Below are 13856 nucleotides of genomic sequence, written 5' to 3'. Positions count from 1 at the left end.
TCTGGGCCATAGAATCTTTTGAGTGTACATTAAGAAAGTGAAGCCTTGCATCCTCCAAAGTCCCTTTCTGTTCTAAACATTTTGCAATTTTCTTGGTGCTCTGTTAAAGTCACTTAACTTTTCTTGGGCTATTTTTCAGAGTGGGGCCTGGGGGTTGAGAGTTGGGTGCCTGCAGCTCTGAAACCTTTCCTGGGCCTTGGACGAGTAGGGATTTGGTAGCTTGGTCCATGGGACCAATCTTAGTTGCCACACTTCCTACCCCTTGAGCCCCCAGTGGCCTACCAGCCAGGAGGCACCCAATTATTACTGGGAGTTCCTGAGGAGCAGACAGGGAGCCCAATGTTGCCCTTCCTGGGAGACCCCAAGGGAGTGGAGACCAGGCTGCTTTCTCTGGGCAGAAGTGTGATGGGGGCAGTGAACTTGGTAAGTACAGAAATCCTCTGATGGAATAAGGTCTGTTACTTTCATCTGGGTGGTTTAAGACATTTTCAAAAATAGATGTTTAGAAATAGAAGAATGTTAAAGCCAAACTTTTCTAATATCCACCTGTTTGGACTTTGGGCTAGAATCCAGCTCTTCTTGACTTTTGGGTCAAATTTCTTCCTTTGTGCCATGCTGGATTTTTAGGGACCAACTTTGGCTGCTGGAGAGGAGATAAAATGATCTGTCCTATATTCAGAGTAGAGGCCAATTGTGTGATAAGGCATGAGTAAGCTTTCCCAAGTTGCTGACAGGTGTCAGGAGGGAAGGTTGGACCCCGAGGTGTGGACATTCTTTTCCATGTCTGCTCCTGTTTCCCACCAAAAGCCTCAGGAAGAGACATGCCCTGGTCCCAGCTCAGCCCCAGGAGCACAGGGGTGCCAATCACCTGGTGCCTCTGCTGATCGGAGATTGAAGACAAAGCTGCCAGCAGGATGCTCAGCAGCCTGTCGATACCACAGAGGGAAGTGGTCCATGGTGAATATGCTGGCTTCATCCTCAGGAGTCAGGAACTTTCTGCAAGGAGAAAGATTTGGTACCTCCCCCTAAATCTGGGAATATGTTCATCCCTCTTTCTTTTTACACAAGGTCATCTTGGCTGGGCCAAGAAGAGAGATTCATCTCTGCCTTGGTAGAGTTGCAGGTAGAAAACATTAGCCCCTAAACTAGTTTTACCCCACACAATGTTCCCCAGCAATTCCTGCCTTTTCCAGAATCAAATGCTGTTGTACCTGATGACATATTAGTAGGTAGAGGAGGTATAGAGCCTGTATTGTGAAAGAACACCTTTTTTTTTTTTTTAATGAAAACTCCTTTGCCTGCAGGGTTTATTTCTTTGGGATATAGCCTGATTTCCTTTTGTCTGGTTAATCAGCATGTCTGAATGGGGAAACCGTATAGTCAATTCTATCACTGCACTAATAGAAGGGCATAGATTCCCCCCAAATGGTTACTTCAAAAGTCATTGCCTCCAGGGTTTAGAATGCATTATGAGTTATCTTTTTTTTTTTTTTGAACAGCTTTACCTTGCTAATTATGGTTTTGCATTCCCTGAACACACAGCAGCCAGCAGAAGGGAGTGTTGGTCCAGAAGCAGAGTGGGAGGCAGGGAGAAAAGCTGGTTTGTGGATTAAAAAAGACACTGTGGATAACCCACAAGGTGGATAATTGAAGTTTGATTTTAAGAGTGCTTGGCTTACATATTCAAAAGAAGCTCTCCTGCACAATTCCTGAGCGGCCAGGTGTATCATGGTCTAGGTGAAGGGAGACCTCTGGAGTTGCATGGTGCCCACCATTTGTGGTGGCTGTGTTTGTAAGCCAGGAGGGTCTCTCTGTATTGAGATTTTCCTCTTCCATTCATAGAAGCCTTTCAGAGAGGATTTAGGGAAATACGAAGTATGCTTTTATTCCCTTCCTACTGCCAGGTGTGGTTCACCCTGTCCAACTTTGGCCAGCAATGACATGGATGTCATTTTCTGTGTGGGGGTGGAAGTGTAAGCGGATGAGGAAATACAAGTGGGTGGAGAGCAGGAGGGGTAGTAAGTGTGGGGAGGTCACTTCCCCACACTGCTCAAGGCCTTAGAGTGAATCTACAGTTTACCTACCAGATTTGGTCCATTGAATCATTTGCTGTGTCTCTGACAGGGCCATGGAAAGGGTTAGCGAGACAGCGCTCTCCTCTGTTCACCTCTCTGGCAGTGAGGGGAAGTGGGTGAGGGAGAAGCAACTTTGTTTTCCTAGAAGGCCTCAGCTTTCAAGCAAGTATGGATCTGTCAGAGTCCTGGAAGAAGCTTAAAGATGGCACTCTGCGGCCGAGTGTGCTTGGATTCAGTGAGAGCAGCCATGTGTGGATGGGAGACTGTGAGGTGCCTCCTCACTGTTCTTCTCCAAGTGCCTGGTGGCCTCTGCCTATTTGAGTCTGGTGGTTTGTGGAGTGGCAGGTGGCTCTGTTCTCCCATCCTCCCCTTGCTTCAGTATTTGGTGGGGAGGACACCCTGGCAACCTGGTCTCCCAAAATGTAGGCTTTGCTGAGAGCAGCACTATTGACATTTTAGGCCAAATAATTGTTGTGAGGATGTTTAACAGCATCCCTGGCCTCTGCCCACTAGATGCCAGTAGCAAGCCCCCATCCCCTAGCTGTGACAACCAAAAATGTCTGCAGACATTGCCAAATGTCCCTGGGGTGGGGATGGGGGAAAATACCCCCGGTTTAGGGGATATGTAAGTTGTTAACAAAAAAGGGGACACAGCCAAATAATTTTGCTTGTCACATAGACACTGGTCCCAGTGGGAAAAACAACTTCTGGTTTTCCCTTTATGGAAGTGATTAACCCTTCCAACTTTAGTCTCATCCACTCTCTTCTCTGACTGGGCTGCTGTCCCTTCTTTCTTGGGGATACCTCCAGGATGCATCTAAAACCTGGTGGAAGAGTTACTTTTCTGACCCTCCCAATCTGCAAGCCATAACCTTTCCACCCTCCTTGCATTGCTGGACTCCAAGAGTCAGCCTGACGACATGCCACAGGAACACCTTTCGGGGATCCCGCTCCCTCTCCAGCATGACTCACTTGTCGGAGACCTTCTCAGAGCCTACAAATAAGCTGCTTCTGAGGAGGCCAGCCCGGGTGCCCAGGAATGCCATGTCCACCACCTGCTCGGACTCGCTGTGAAGCAGACAGAACAGGTGTCATTATCATGCAGTGCAGTGACAGGACTAAGAAGAGGGCATTGGGGGCACAGGGAAGACCTGTGGGCCTCTCCTAGTTCCTGGCCTGATCTTCGGGATGGGGAGCATGAAATGGACAGACACGTTGCTTGCTCAGGGGGTTGTACACACATGCACTGGCCATCCTCTGTGAGCATCATGTTTGTTACATCTGGTTGACCTGGCTCCCCTGGGCAGCATCTTCCCTTGTTAATGGGGTCCCTTGGGCCTCTGCCTTTCTGCTTTTTTTTTTTGCTCCTAATTTGTCCATCCAGGTTTTAGGGGAGTTGGCTCTGGAGGACAGAAGGAATTCAGGAAAAGAGATTTTGTCCTGGGACCTCAGGAACAGGAACTTCTCATGACCGACACATACATGACACTTCACAGCTTTAAAGCCCTTTTCACATGTTTACCTTATTATTGAATTGTGAAAGGAGGAGAAGACACTGTCTACATCTACCTATGGGAACCCAGTGAACTTTATAACCTTGCCAGCAAGATTTGAGAAAGAAAATCCATTAGCTAGCTGGAGTGTAACTAGTTTTTCTTATGGTCTCAAAGCCATACTTCTGCGATGATGGCACCAGGGGTGGGAGTCATCACCTCTTTTTTTTTTAATTTCAGCTTTTTTGAGGTATAACTGACATACAATTGTAAAATTTTTAAGTGTTCATCATGGTTATTTGATATATTGTGAAAGGACTCTTCCCATCTAGTTAATTAACACATCCATCATATTAGGTATTTTTATCTTTTTTGGGGGGTGAGAATATTTGAGAATATTCTCTTAGCTAATTTCAATTATACAATACCGTGTTAATCAACTACAGTCACCATGTTTTACATTAGATCCTGAGGCCTTATGTGGCTTGTAGTTTAAACTTTGTACTGACCTATCTTCACCCAACCAGCTCACAGGAATCACTTTTCTTCTCTCTGTTTCTATGGGTTTGACTTTATTTTATTCTTTTATAGATTCTCCATATAAGTGATATGATGTAGTATCTATCTTTCTCTGTCTGGCTTGTTTCACTTAGCATAATGCCTTCAGGGTTCATCTAGGTTGTCATAAAGGGCAGGATTTCCTTCTTCTTCATGGCTGAATAATATATCTTCGCATATATATATATACCACATCTTCTTTGTCCATTCGTCCAGTGATGACATGTTTCCATATCTTGGCTATTATAAATAATGCTGCAATGAACATGGGAGTGTAGATATGTCTTCAAGATAATGGTTTCATTTCCTTTGGATAGATAACCAGAAGTGAGATTGCTGGATAGTTCTATTATTAATTTTTTGAAGAACCTCCAAACTGTTGTTTATAGTGGGTGCACCAATTCACATTCCAATGGTGCACAGGGGTTTCCTTTTCTCCATATCCTTGCCAACACTTGTCTTCTGTCTTTCTGATAACATTCTAACATGTGAGGTGATACCTCACTGTGTTTTTGATTTGCATTTCCCTGATGATTACTGATGTTGAGAACTTTTTCATGCATCAGTTGGCCATCTGTAGGTTTTTCTCTGGAAAAATGTCTATTCAGTTCCTCTGCCCTTTTAAAAAAATCAGATTGTTTTATTGTTATTGAGTTGTGTGAGTTTTTAAAAATATATTTTGGTTATTAACCCCTTATCAGATATAATTTTCAAATATTTTCTCCAATTTCATAGGCTGCCTTTTCATTTTGTTCTTTTTCTTGCTTGGCTAGGACTTCCATTACTATGTTGAGTAACAGTGGTAAGAGCTCCTTGTTCCTGATCTTAGAGCAAGAGCTTTCAGCTTTTCATCGTTTTTACTACTGAATATGCTATTAGCTGTGGGCTTGTTATATATGGTTTTTATTTAATTACTTCTAACTTTATTAATATTCATATGCCTAGCCCAATTTGCTGCAGGAGACTACCTAATTTCTCTTAGTACCTAGATTAGCGGTTTTAGTGAGTGTATAAAGTAGTCAAGCCTGACGCAGGGCTTGAACTCCTGAATGCTGAGATCTTGATTGAACCAAAATAAAGAGTCAGATGCTTAATTGACTGAGCCACCCAGGCACCCTGGTTTTTTTTTTTTTTTTTTTTTTTTTTTTTTTTTTTTTTGTAATCAAGGCTCAGCTGTATGGCTATTAGGGTATCCCTAAAGGAATATTGTGAAGAAGGTTGCACCATGCAATATCAACTGATAGTACCTGGAGCTGGGTTGAAACACTTGGTCTACATTCTGGAAAAGCACCAAGGTCTGGAGGTGCAGATGGGACTGCCTGCCCACCTCTGATGTTGTAGTAACCAGAATTTCCAGGGGTGGGGCCCAAGGGACTCTTTCTCTGAAAATCTGCCTGATGCAATTTTTTACTCAAAAGTAGTACAGAATAGTCTAATGAGACTCCTGCACCCATAAATTAGCTTCAACAATTACCAGTCTATGCCAATATTGTTTCATCTACAGCCTCCTGCAGCCCTCAGATTATTTTGAGGCAAATCTCAGATATCATTTCATTAATAAATATTTTAATTTCTATCATTAAAATATAAGGAATGGAAAAAATCATTAATGACATTATCACATCTAAAAAAATCCACAATTCCTTAATAGCATCAAATAATCCAATAATCCACAATCCTCATGACTTTTTTAAAGCTTATTTGTATAAGAATCAGACTAGGGTCCACAGTTCATATGTCTCTTTTTTTTTTTCTCATCTCTCTCTCTCTCATTTCTCAATCTCAATTTAGATATTTATTGAACTGTAATCCACTTGCCATACAGTTCATCCATTTAAAGTGTGCAATTAAACTGTTTTTAGTGTATTCACAGAGTTGTATGGCCATCACCAGTCTATTTTAGAACATTTTCATCATCCCCAAAAGGAACCCCATACTTGTTATCAGTCATGTTTAGTTACTTTCAACCTTCCTTTCTCTTCTTTCCCTCTCTTCTTCTCTTTGCAATTTATTTGCTGAAGTAGGTTGTTGGTTCTGTAGAGTTTCTGCATTCTGGGTTTAGCTGATCATGATGCTGTGGTGTTATTTAGCATGCTCTCTTGTCCCATGTATTTCTTATAAACTAGCAGTTAGAGCTATGGGTTTGACATAGGTTTGAGTTATAGGTGGTGTGTTCTTTGTCAAGAGGCGCACACTCTCTCATTGACCAGAGGTTGCAAGACAGGATTCTTCCTTATTTTATTTGTACCTGAAATACTTGATTAAAGATAGACTTCTCCTCATCAATATTTGGTTATCCTGAGATGCAGCTTCTACAGGAGAGCCAGGATAAATAATTGTCTCTCTGTTTACTTGCCAGTTTAGAATAATGAGTTGGTTTCCTAACATCTTCTGAAGATGACCAAAAGTCTTTTTTTCTCCCCAGTATCATTGTGAACACAGGATTTTAGCATACTTAATATGTTTTAATCCACTGCAGTTGTCATTGCTTTTGCTGCTCTAATTTTTCCACCTTTAACCAGTGAGAGTCGCTTCCAGTTGGCTCTGGGGTCTCACTGGCACAATCTCATTATAGTCTTCAGTAACTTCTTGCTTCTGGTTATGACAAGATACTCCTGGCTCATTTTGTACATTTGTCACTGTCCTGAAATCAGACATTTCTCCAAGGATCGCTGACTCATTTTAATAAGAATTTCTTAATATGCACATTGAAAGTCCACAATCTGGGTCTGGGGTGCTCACTGAGGTTGGTCTTTTCAGTGTACAGGGCTAGGATATCCTTTTTGTTTCTTTCAGAGAAAATAATCGTGAGTTCATTGATATTTCCAATTTGTATTCAGCAGTACATCTTAACTTCTTTGATTTAAAAAATTTGCATCTCTTTTTTTGTTTGTTGAAAACCTTGGTTCCTAATGACATTTGCCCTACCCATCTATATAGTTTGAGAATAACAGTGCCAATGTTGTTTCTAGCAATGTGGTTATTGAGCACGGTTTATGATTTTATTTATTGTTTATGGTGTGTGTTTTTAAGTCCGTTGAGGGAATTCATCTATGTACAGTTATTTCATGAACTTGATACACAGGTTTATTTGTTTCTTTTGTTTTCAATTTTTTAGAGCTTATTTTTTATTTTTTATTTTATTTTATTTTTTTAATGTTTTTATTTTTGAGACAGAGAGAGACAGAGCATGAGTGGGTTAGGGGCAGAGAGAGAGGGAGACACAGAATTGGAAGCAGGCTCCAGGTTCTGAGCTGTCAGCACAGAGCCTGACGCGGGGCTCAAACTCATGGACTGTGAGATCATGACCTGAGCTGAAGTCGGACGCTCAACTGACTGAGCCATCCAGGTGCCCCTAGAGCTTATTTTTTAAAATTTAATTTTGTTTTATAATGATATAAAGCATTTACATCGTTCCAAAGTAAAATATGCAAAATAAAGCATATTTATAAGCCTGTCTTTCACTCTCCCTAAAGTAACTTTTGTTTGCTTGTTTATTGTTCCATTAAACATATATGTGTGCATATGTACATACATACATGTGTCTATGTTTATATATGTGTAACTATGAAAATATATTTGAATGTCCTCTTTTTAAATAAATAGTGGAGGTGTTATACACACTTTTCTCCATTGATGAGACCATTCCATAACAGTTTATAGATTTCTCATTTTTTACAGTTACATAGTATTCCATTATGTGGATCTACCATGGTTTATTTAACTAGGCTCCTGCTGATGGATGTAGGTTATTTCCTATCTTTAACTAAATGGAGCTGTAACAAAAAACTCATGTATATATCTTTTCCTATTTTTATTAGTGTATCTTTGGAATATGTTCCTAGAAGTGGTCTTCCTGAGTCAAAGTGTAAATGCATTTTTAACTTGTTAGATATTGCCAAATTCTTCTCCATAGCCCTTGAAACATTGTGTATACCCACTGACAATATACAAGAGCCTGATTCCCCACAGCCTTGCCGGTAGTGCATGTCAACAAACTTAGATGGTTATCAATCTGATGAGTGATGAATATAATCTTGGTACCGTTTAATACGAATTCCTTTTATTATAAGCTATATTGACCATTTTCTCATATATTTAAGGACTATTTGTATATATTCTCAGAACTGTCCATATACCTTGGTAATTTTTCCTATAAAGTGGTTGGTCTTTTACTTCTCTATTTTCGAAGTTCTTCATTTTTTGAGAATAAAAGATTGTAATCTTTTGTTAAGTTGCAAACATTTTTTCTGGTTTGTCATTTATGTTTTCACCTTGCTTATGTTTTTATTGTTGCCAAATAAACATTTTTATGTTGTTAAATTTATCAGTCATCCTCTTGTTTCTGAAGTTTGAGTCATCATTGGGAAAGATTTCCTAATTCCTAGATTTTAGAGCAACTGGCTCATTTTTTTTTTTTTTTAGTACTTATATGGTTTCATTTTTTACATTTAAATCTCTGAGTCATTTGGACTTTGTCCAGGTGTATGGTGTGAGGAAATAATACAATTTTATCATTCTCCAGATGGCTCTCAAATCAGTTATTAAAGAGTCCATTTTTTTCCTCTCACTGGTTTGACATGATGTCTTTGTCATATACTAAATTTCCACATGCATTTAGATGAATTTCTGGATTTTCTATTTTTTCCTCTTCGTCTGCCTTTCTATTCATGTGTCAGTACTACACTTCATAAATTACATGTTTTAATACCCTGGGAGCACAAAACTTCCTTTGTTGCTTTTCTTTTTCAGGAATTTCTTGACTATTCTTTCAAATAAACTTTATAATCAGTTTATCTGGATCCATAAAAATACTGATTATGTTTTTATTGGGGTTGCATTAAACTTACAAATTAATCTAAGGAGGATCAATGTCTTTGTGATGTTGATTCTTCCTATCCAAAAACACTGAATACCTCCCCATTTGTTCAAGACTATGTTTGTGTCTTCCAGGAGTGTTTTAATATTTTCCTTATGTAAGTTTTGGGATATTTCTTATAGTTTATACCTAGGTGTTTGATTACATTTTATTTTTTGCCCTCTTAAATAGGAATTCTCTAATGCTATTTTAAGTTTAATTTTGTTTTTATAGGTAAAGGATATTAATTTTTGGATGTTCATATTATAAACTATTACTTTACTAAATTCTGTTATTGTTTTACTAGCTTTCCTATAAATTCTTCTGGGGTTTCCCGAAATATAATCATATCACCTTCTTAGAGATAATTTACTTCTCCCTTTCCCTTCTCATTGCTTCTAGGTGCATTCTCTTGTTTGGTTGCACTAATACCTTCCGACCTTGTTAAATAGTAATAAGGATATGGGAATGCCTATCTTAGTCTTGTCTTTAGTTAAGAGAGCCTCTAGCCCCGTTCAGATATTGACTTTCATGCTTAGGTCAATTTTAACTTTATTGATTAGTTTTAAAAAACATGCATGGATATTAACATTTGTTCAAATATCTTTCTGCATCTATGAGAGTGATTATATGACTTATCACCCTAGCTTTATTAATATGCTATTTTATATTAATTCTCCAGGTCTTCTTTTCTAATATACACCTTGGTTAAGAATATTTATTCTTCAGTGTTTCTCAACATTAAAAACGTCTCTGGCTATGGGGCACCTGAGTGGCTCAGTCAGTTGAGCGTCCGACTTCAGCTTGGGTCATGATCTCACAGTCCGTGAGTTGAAGCCCCATGTCGGGTCTGTGCTGACAGCTCAGAGCCTGGAGCCTGCTTCCAGTTCTGTGTCTCCCTCTCTCTCTGCCCCTCCCCTGCTCATGCTCTGTCTCTCTCTCTCTCTGTCAAAAATAAATAAACATTAAAGAAAAATTTTTTTAAAAATATCTCTGGTTAATCTCTGAACTTGGAAAGATGAAGATCATGCCCCTTCTCTCCAAACCAGTGATCCAATCCCCTGACTGCCTGGTTTGACTCCAACTTCACCACTTGTGAGGCATATGACCTTGGGCAAGTTGTTTATCACACCTTACCTTGGTTTCCTCATCTGTAAAATGGGGATAATGATAGTACCTACATTGGAAGGTGGTTATGAGGTTAATATACACTAAGTACTTAGTGCCTGGCCTGCTATATTCTTTTTATTTTTTCTAGATTCATTTAATTTTGTATATGTAATACATTTACATGGTTCAAAATTATACCAAACAGTTATAAGTTATACAGTGAACTATTTCCTATTTGGACTTTCATAGACTTTATACACACACATGCACACACGCACACACACGTACAGATATACTGTTTTCCCTCCTTTTTATAGAAATGGTTTCAAACTGTACACAGTAGTCTGCATCTTGCTTTTTTAAATAGGTGGTTGTTTCATACAAAATTCTATTCTTTTCTTTAGGAGAGCATTAATTAACTTGAGTGTCTTAGGGGAGTTTGACATCTTCATGATGTTAACGTTGAATCTTCCTATTCAGGAACAAGGTGTAGTCCACTGTATTCTTAACCTCATTAATATCTTGTACCCTCCCAACACACATGCGTGCGCAAGCACACACACACACACACGTGCGCACACACACACCATTCATTTCTTCTTTCTACCTATTCACTAAACCTGATAGCACAAGATAAATATCAGCAAAGGGAGTGAGGAAATCTAAGGCACTGGTAAAGGCCAAGTTTGTACTTCATAGTGTCTTGACCTTATGTGCTGGAAATTGGGTCCTGCTTGAACCACTCTTTCCAGGGTACTTGGCAAACAGGCTTACACAGCTACAGACCAACCCCGAGAGAGAGGTGTTCTTGGAACGGGGCTGCTGCAGTGTGGGTGGGGGATCTGGAGCTATGCCAGGGGGACCCACATTTGGTGCTTTTCCAGAGGGGAGAGCAGCAGCACATGTGGGATGTGGAAGCTGTGCCAAGTCCCTGCTTTACTGGGGCCCATGTGAAGGAAGCTCTCACTCCTCCCATGTCTGCCCACTGTCATCACCTTCATCTTGGACCCAGTTGTCTCCTGAGCTGCCAGCCAGGAAGTGGGAGGGACCCTGACTCAGTCAAGGGAATCCTAGGGGCTGGAGCTGCTTTGCTCCACAGAACCCTCAGCCCCACCCTGGGCTGACATACTCAGAGGTGTTGAGAGCCATCGCTGTCCAGTAGGCTTCCATGGGGGCCGTCACCACCGCATCAAGCAGTACCTCCCGCACCAGCTCCTCATCGCCTGGGGACAAAATAAAAGGAGACCAAACCACTTATTTCCTCTATGATGTTGAATACAGCTCATCCACCTTTGTAAGGAATCCCGACTTCAGGGAATGGGATGTGTCTCATAAACATGTATCTGGGACACATAAAACCATCTATGTGAGCTTGAAGAAATCATGTCGTCTCCCTCAGCCTTCACATCCTCAATCCCAAACAACATGTGAGCAGAACTGATTTCTAAGGCTCTTCCCAGTTCTGGTATTCCATGAGATTAGAATCTCTCAGGGACATCAGACCTTGCCCTGAGCCCAGGCTACCTCTCCTTTCTGCTGCCATCAGTCTGCAACTTGATCATCACCCTCCCAACACACTGGCCTTTTGCCAGTTCTGTGCACGTGAATTTGCTTCAGAGCCTTTGTGCATGCTGTTCCCTGGTCTGGATGCTTTCCCCCAGCTCTTTGCATGTGTGGCTCTTTTCCCTCTCTCTTTAAAAAAATTATCTACTTTTATTTAGGTGAAATCTATGTAACATAAAATCAACCAATTTAAAGTATACAACTCAGTGGCATTTAGTACATTCACAATGATGTGCAGTCATCACCTTTGTCATCGCCCCCAAAACAGACCCTGTACCTGTGAAGGCACTCGGGTCGCTCTTTTTTATCCTCAGCATAAGTAACACTACCTGACAGAGTTGGGCGCTCTATAGGATCCCATACAGTATCCTACTCATGGCAATTACCACAATTTGGAATAACCTACACCTACACACACATGCTTGCTTCTTTGTTGTGTGGTTTCTCCACTAGATTACAAGCTCCATGAGAATAAGGGACTCATCTGGGTCATCTCTGTAGCTTCAGTGCCTACCCCAGGCATGGCACAAAGTACATGCTCAGTACTGATTACTGATGGAGTGAGTGAATGCACAAATGAGTGCCCTTTTGGGCCAGCATGGAAGCAAGGTCCTGTCTTAGGGGTGACATTTGTGTGTCCCTCTTCCAAAGAGGAAGAAGAGGGACCCTGCTGAGGGTGTGGCCCTGTGGTTTCACCAGTTGCATCTGTGTTGGGGAATTTAAGTTTAGCCTGAGAGCCAGGCACTGGAAAACTCTCACAGACCACAGGCTACAAGATGCCATCTGGCCAAATGCTCTCCTTTGCTGAGATGAGGACTTTAGAGTACAGAGCATCAGTATCAGCTAGATGGTAGTAGGGACAGATCTAGGGGCAGGCTGCTGATGCCCTTACACTGTGTGAGTGTCTCTTTGAAGGCTTAACAGTGCCCGGTGAAAGAGGCTTAAAGCAATCTCAGTCCCTGACATGGGGACACACTCATGCTGCCACAGTGCCAGGAACTTGGACAACTTCGTGGTCCCATAGGGAGGCTAGTTCTGCCTTTTTCTTTGAAAATCTCCCTGTTCTCCCTAAGCCATGGGTGAGTTCCAGGGATAAGGCTACTTGGCAGTAAGTAAAGTCCTCAGTGGCTTAGCTATAAAAAAGAGTGAAATCTTGCCACTTGCAACAATATGGATGGATCTAGAGAGTATAATGCTGAGTGAAATAAGTCAGAGAAAGACAAATACCACATGACTCCACTCATATATGCAATTTAAGAAGCAAAACAAAGAAAAAATAGGCAGACAAAAACCAGACTCTGAAATACAGAGAACTTGGTTACCAGAGGGGAGGTGGGTGGGGGATGGGTGAAATAGGCGATGGGGATTAAAGAGTACATTTATCATGATGATCACTGAGTAATATTTAGAGTTGTTGAATCACTATATTGTACACCTGACACTAATATAATACTTATGTTAATTAGAACTAAAAAAAGTTGACAGTGATAATGAATGTGATAAGATGTCAACAAGTCAACACTTAAAAAAAAACCACACGTCAAGACCTTACCCATCAAGGTTAGTGTATTTTTTTTGATTTCACTTAAATTTCTTATATTATTTTTGATAAATGGCATATTAAAACTCACATGTAGTCAAATTTTTAAAAAAAGAAAAAAGTAGACAAAACATAAGAGACTCTTAAAATACAGAGAACAAACTGAGGGTTGCTGGAGAGGTTATGGGTGGGAGGATGGGCTAAATGGGTAAGGGTCATTAAGGAAGACACCTGTTGGGATGAGCACTGGGTGTTATACATAAGGGACAAATCACTAGATTCTACTCCTGAAACCATTATTGCACTATATGTTAACTAACTTGGATGTAAATTAAAAAAATAAATAAAATAAATAAATAAGTAAAGAAAGAAAGAAAAAAAGAAAAAAGAAAGTCCTCGGTGGGCGGGGTCAGCACTCACACTCCAGATCTGGGTCCTCCCCTGTCAGGAAGCGGACTATGGCCTCCAGCTGGCTGAGCTTCCGATGGTCTGGGTCGATATCTGTGATGCAGTAGATCCTGGAGCCCAGAAGAATCAATGTTACCTCAAGAAAATTCCACCTTTCTCCTTCCCATTCTCTACTCTTCGTGAACAGTGAATTTCCCACTTACCAGTCACTGGCTAGGGTCAGATCTGGGTGAAGCAAGTCATGCAGGCCT

General features: G+C 40.8%; 1 protein-coding gene across 1 annotated transcript in view; it reads right to left on the bottom strand.

Annotated features, from left to right (window-relative positions):
- The window catches only part of CACNA2D4 (calcium voltage-gated channel auxiliary subunit alpha2delta 4), a 111576-nt gene that overhangs the window by 45688 nt on the left and 52032 nt on the right, over window positions 1–13856 (bottom strand). The window contains exons 21-25 of the mRNA XM_030322829.1: window positions 13809–13854; window positions 13618–13715; window positions 11224–11317; window positions 3048–3143; window positions 869–996 (exon numbers count right to left, since the gene is read on the bottom strand). Of these exons, the coding sequence (XP_030178689.1) occupies window positions 869–996; window positions 3048–3143; window positions 11224–11317; window positions 13618–13715; window positions 13809–13854 (462 nt within the window). The remainder of the gene's footprint in view (window positions 1–868; window positions 997–3047; window positions 3144–11223; window positions 11318–13617; window positions 13716–13808; window positions 13855–13856) is intronic.

This window comes from Lynx canadensis, chromosome B4 (genome assembly GCF_007474595.2).
Source record: "Lynx canadensis isolate LIC74 chromosome B4, mLynCan4.pri.v2, whole genome shotgun sequence".
NCBI lineage: Eukaryota > Metazoa > Chordata > Mammalia > Carnivora > Felidae > Lynx > Lynx canadensis.
This window is presented reverse-complemented; position numbering and strand designations above follow the sequence as displayed.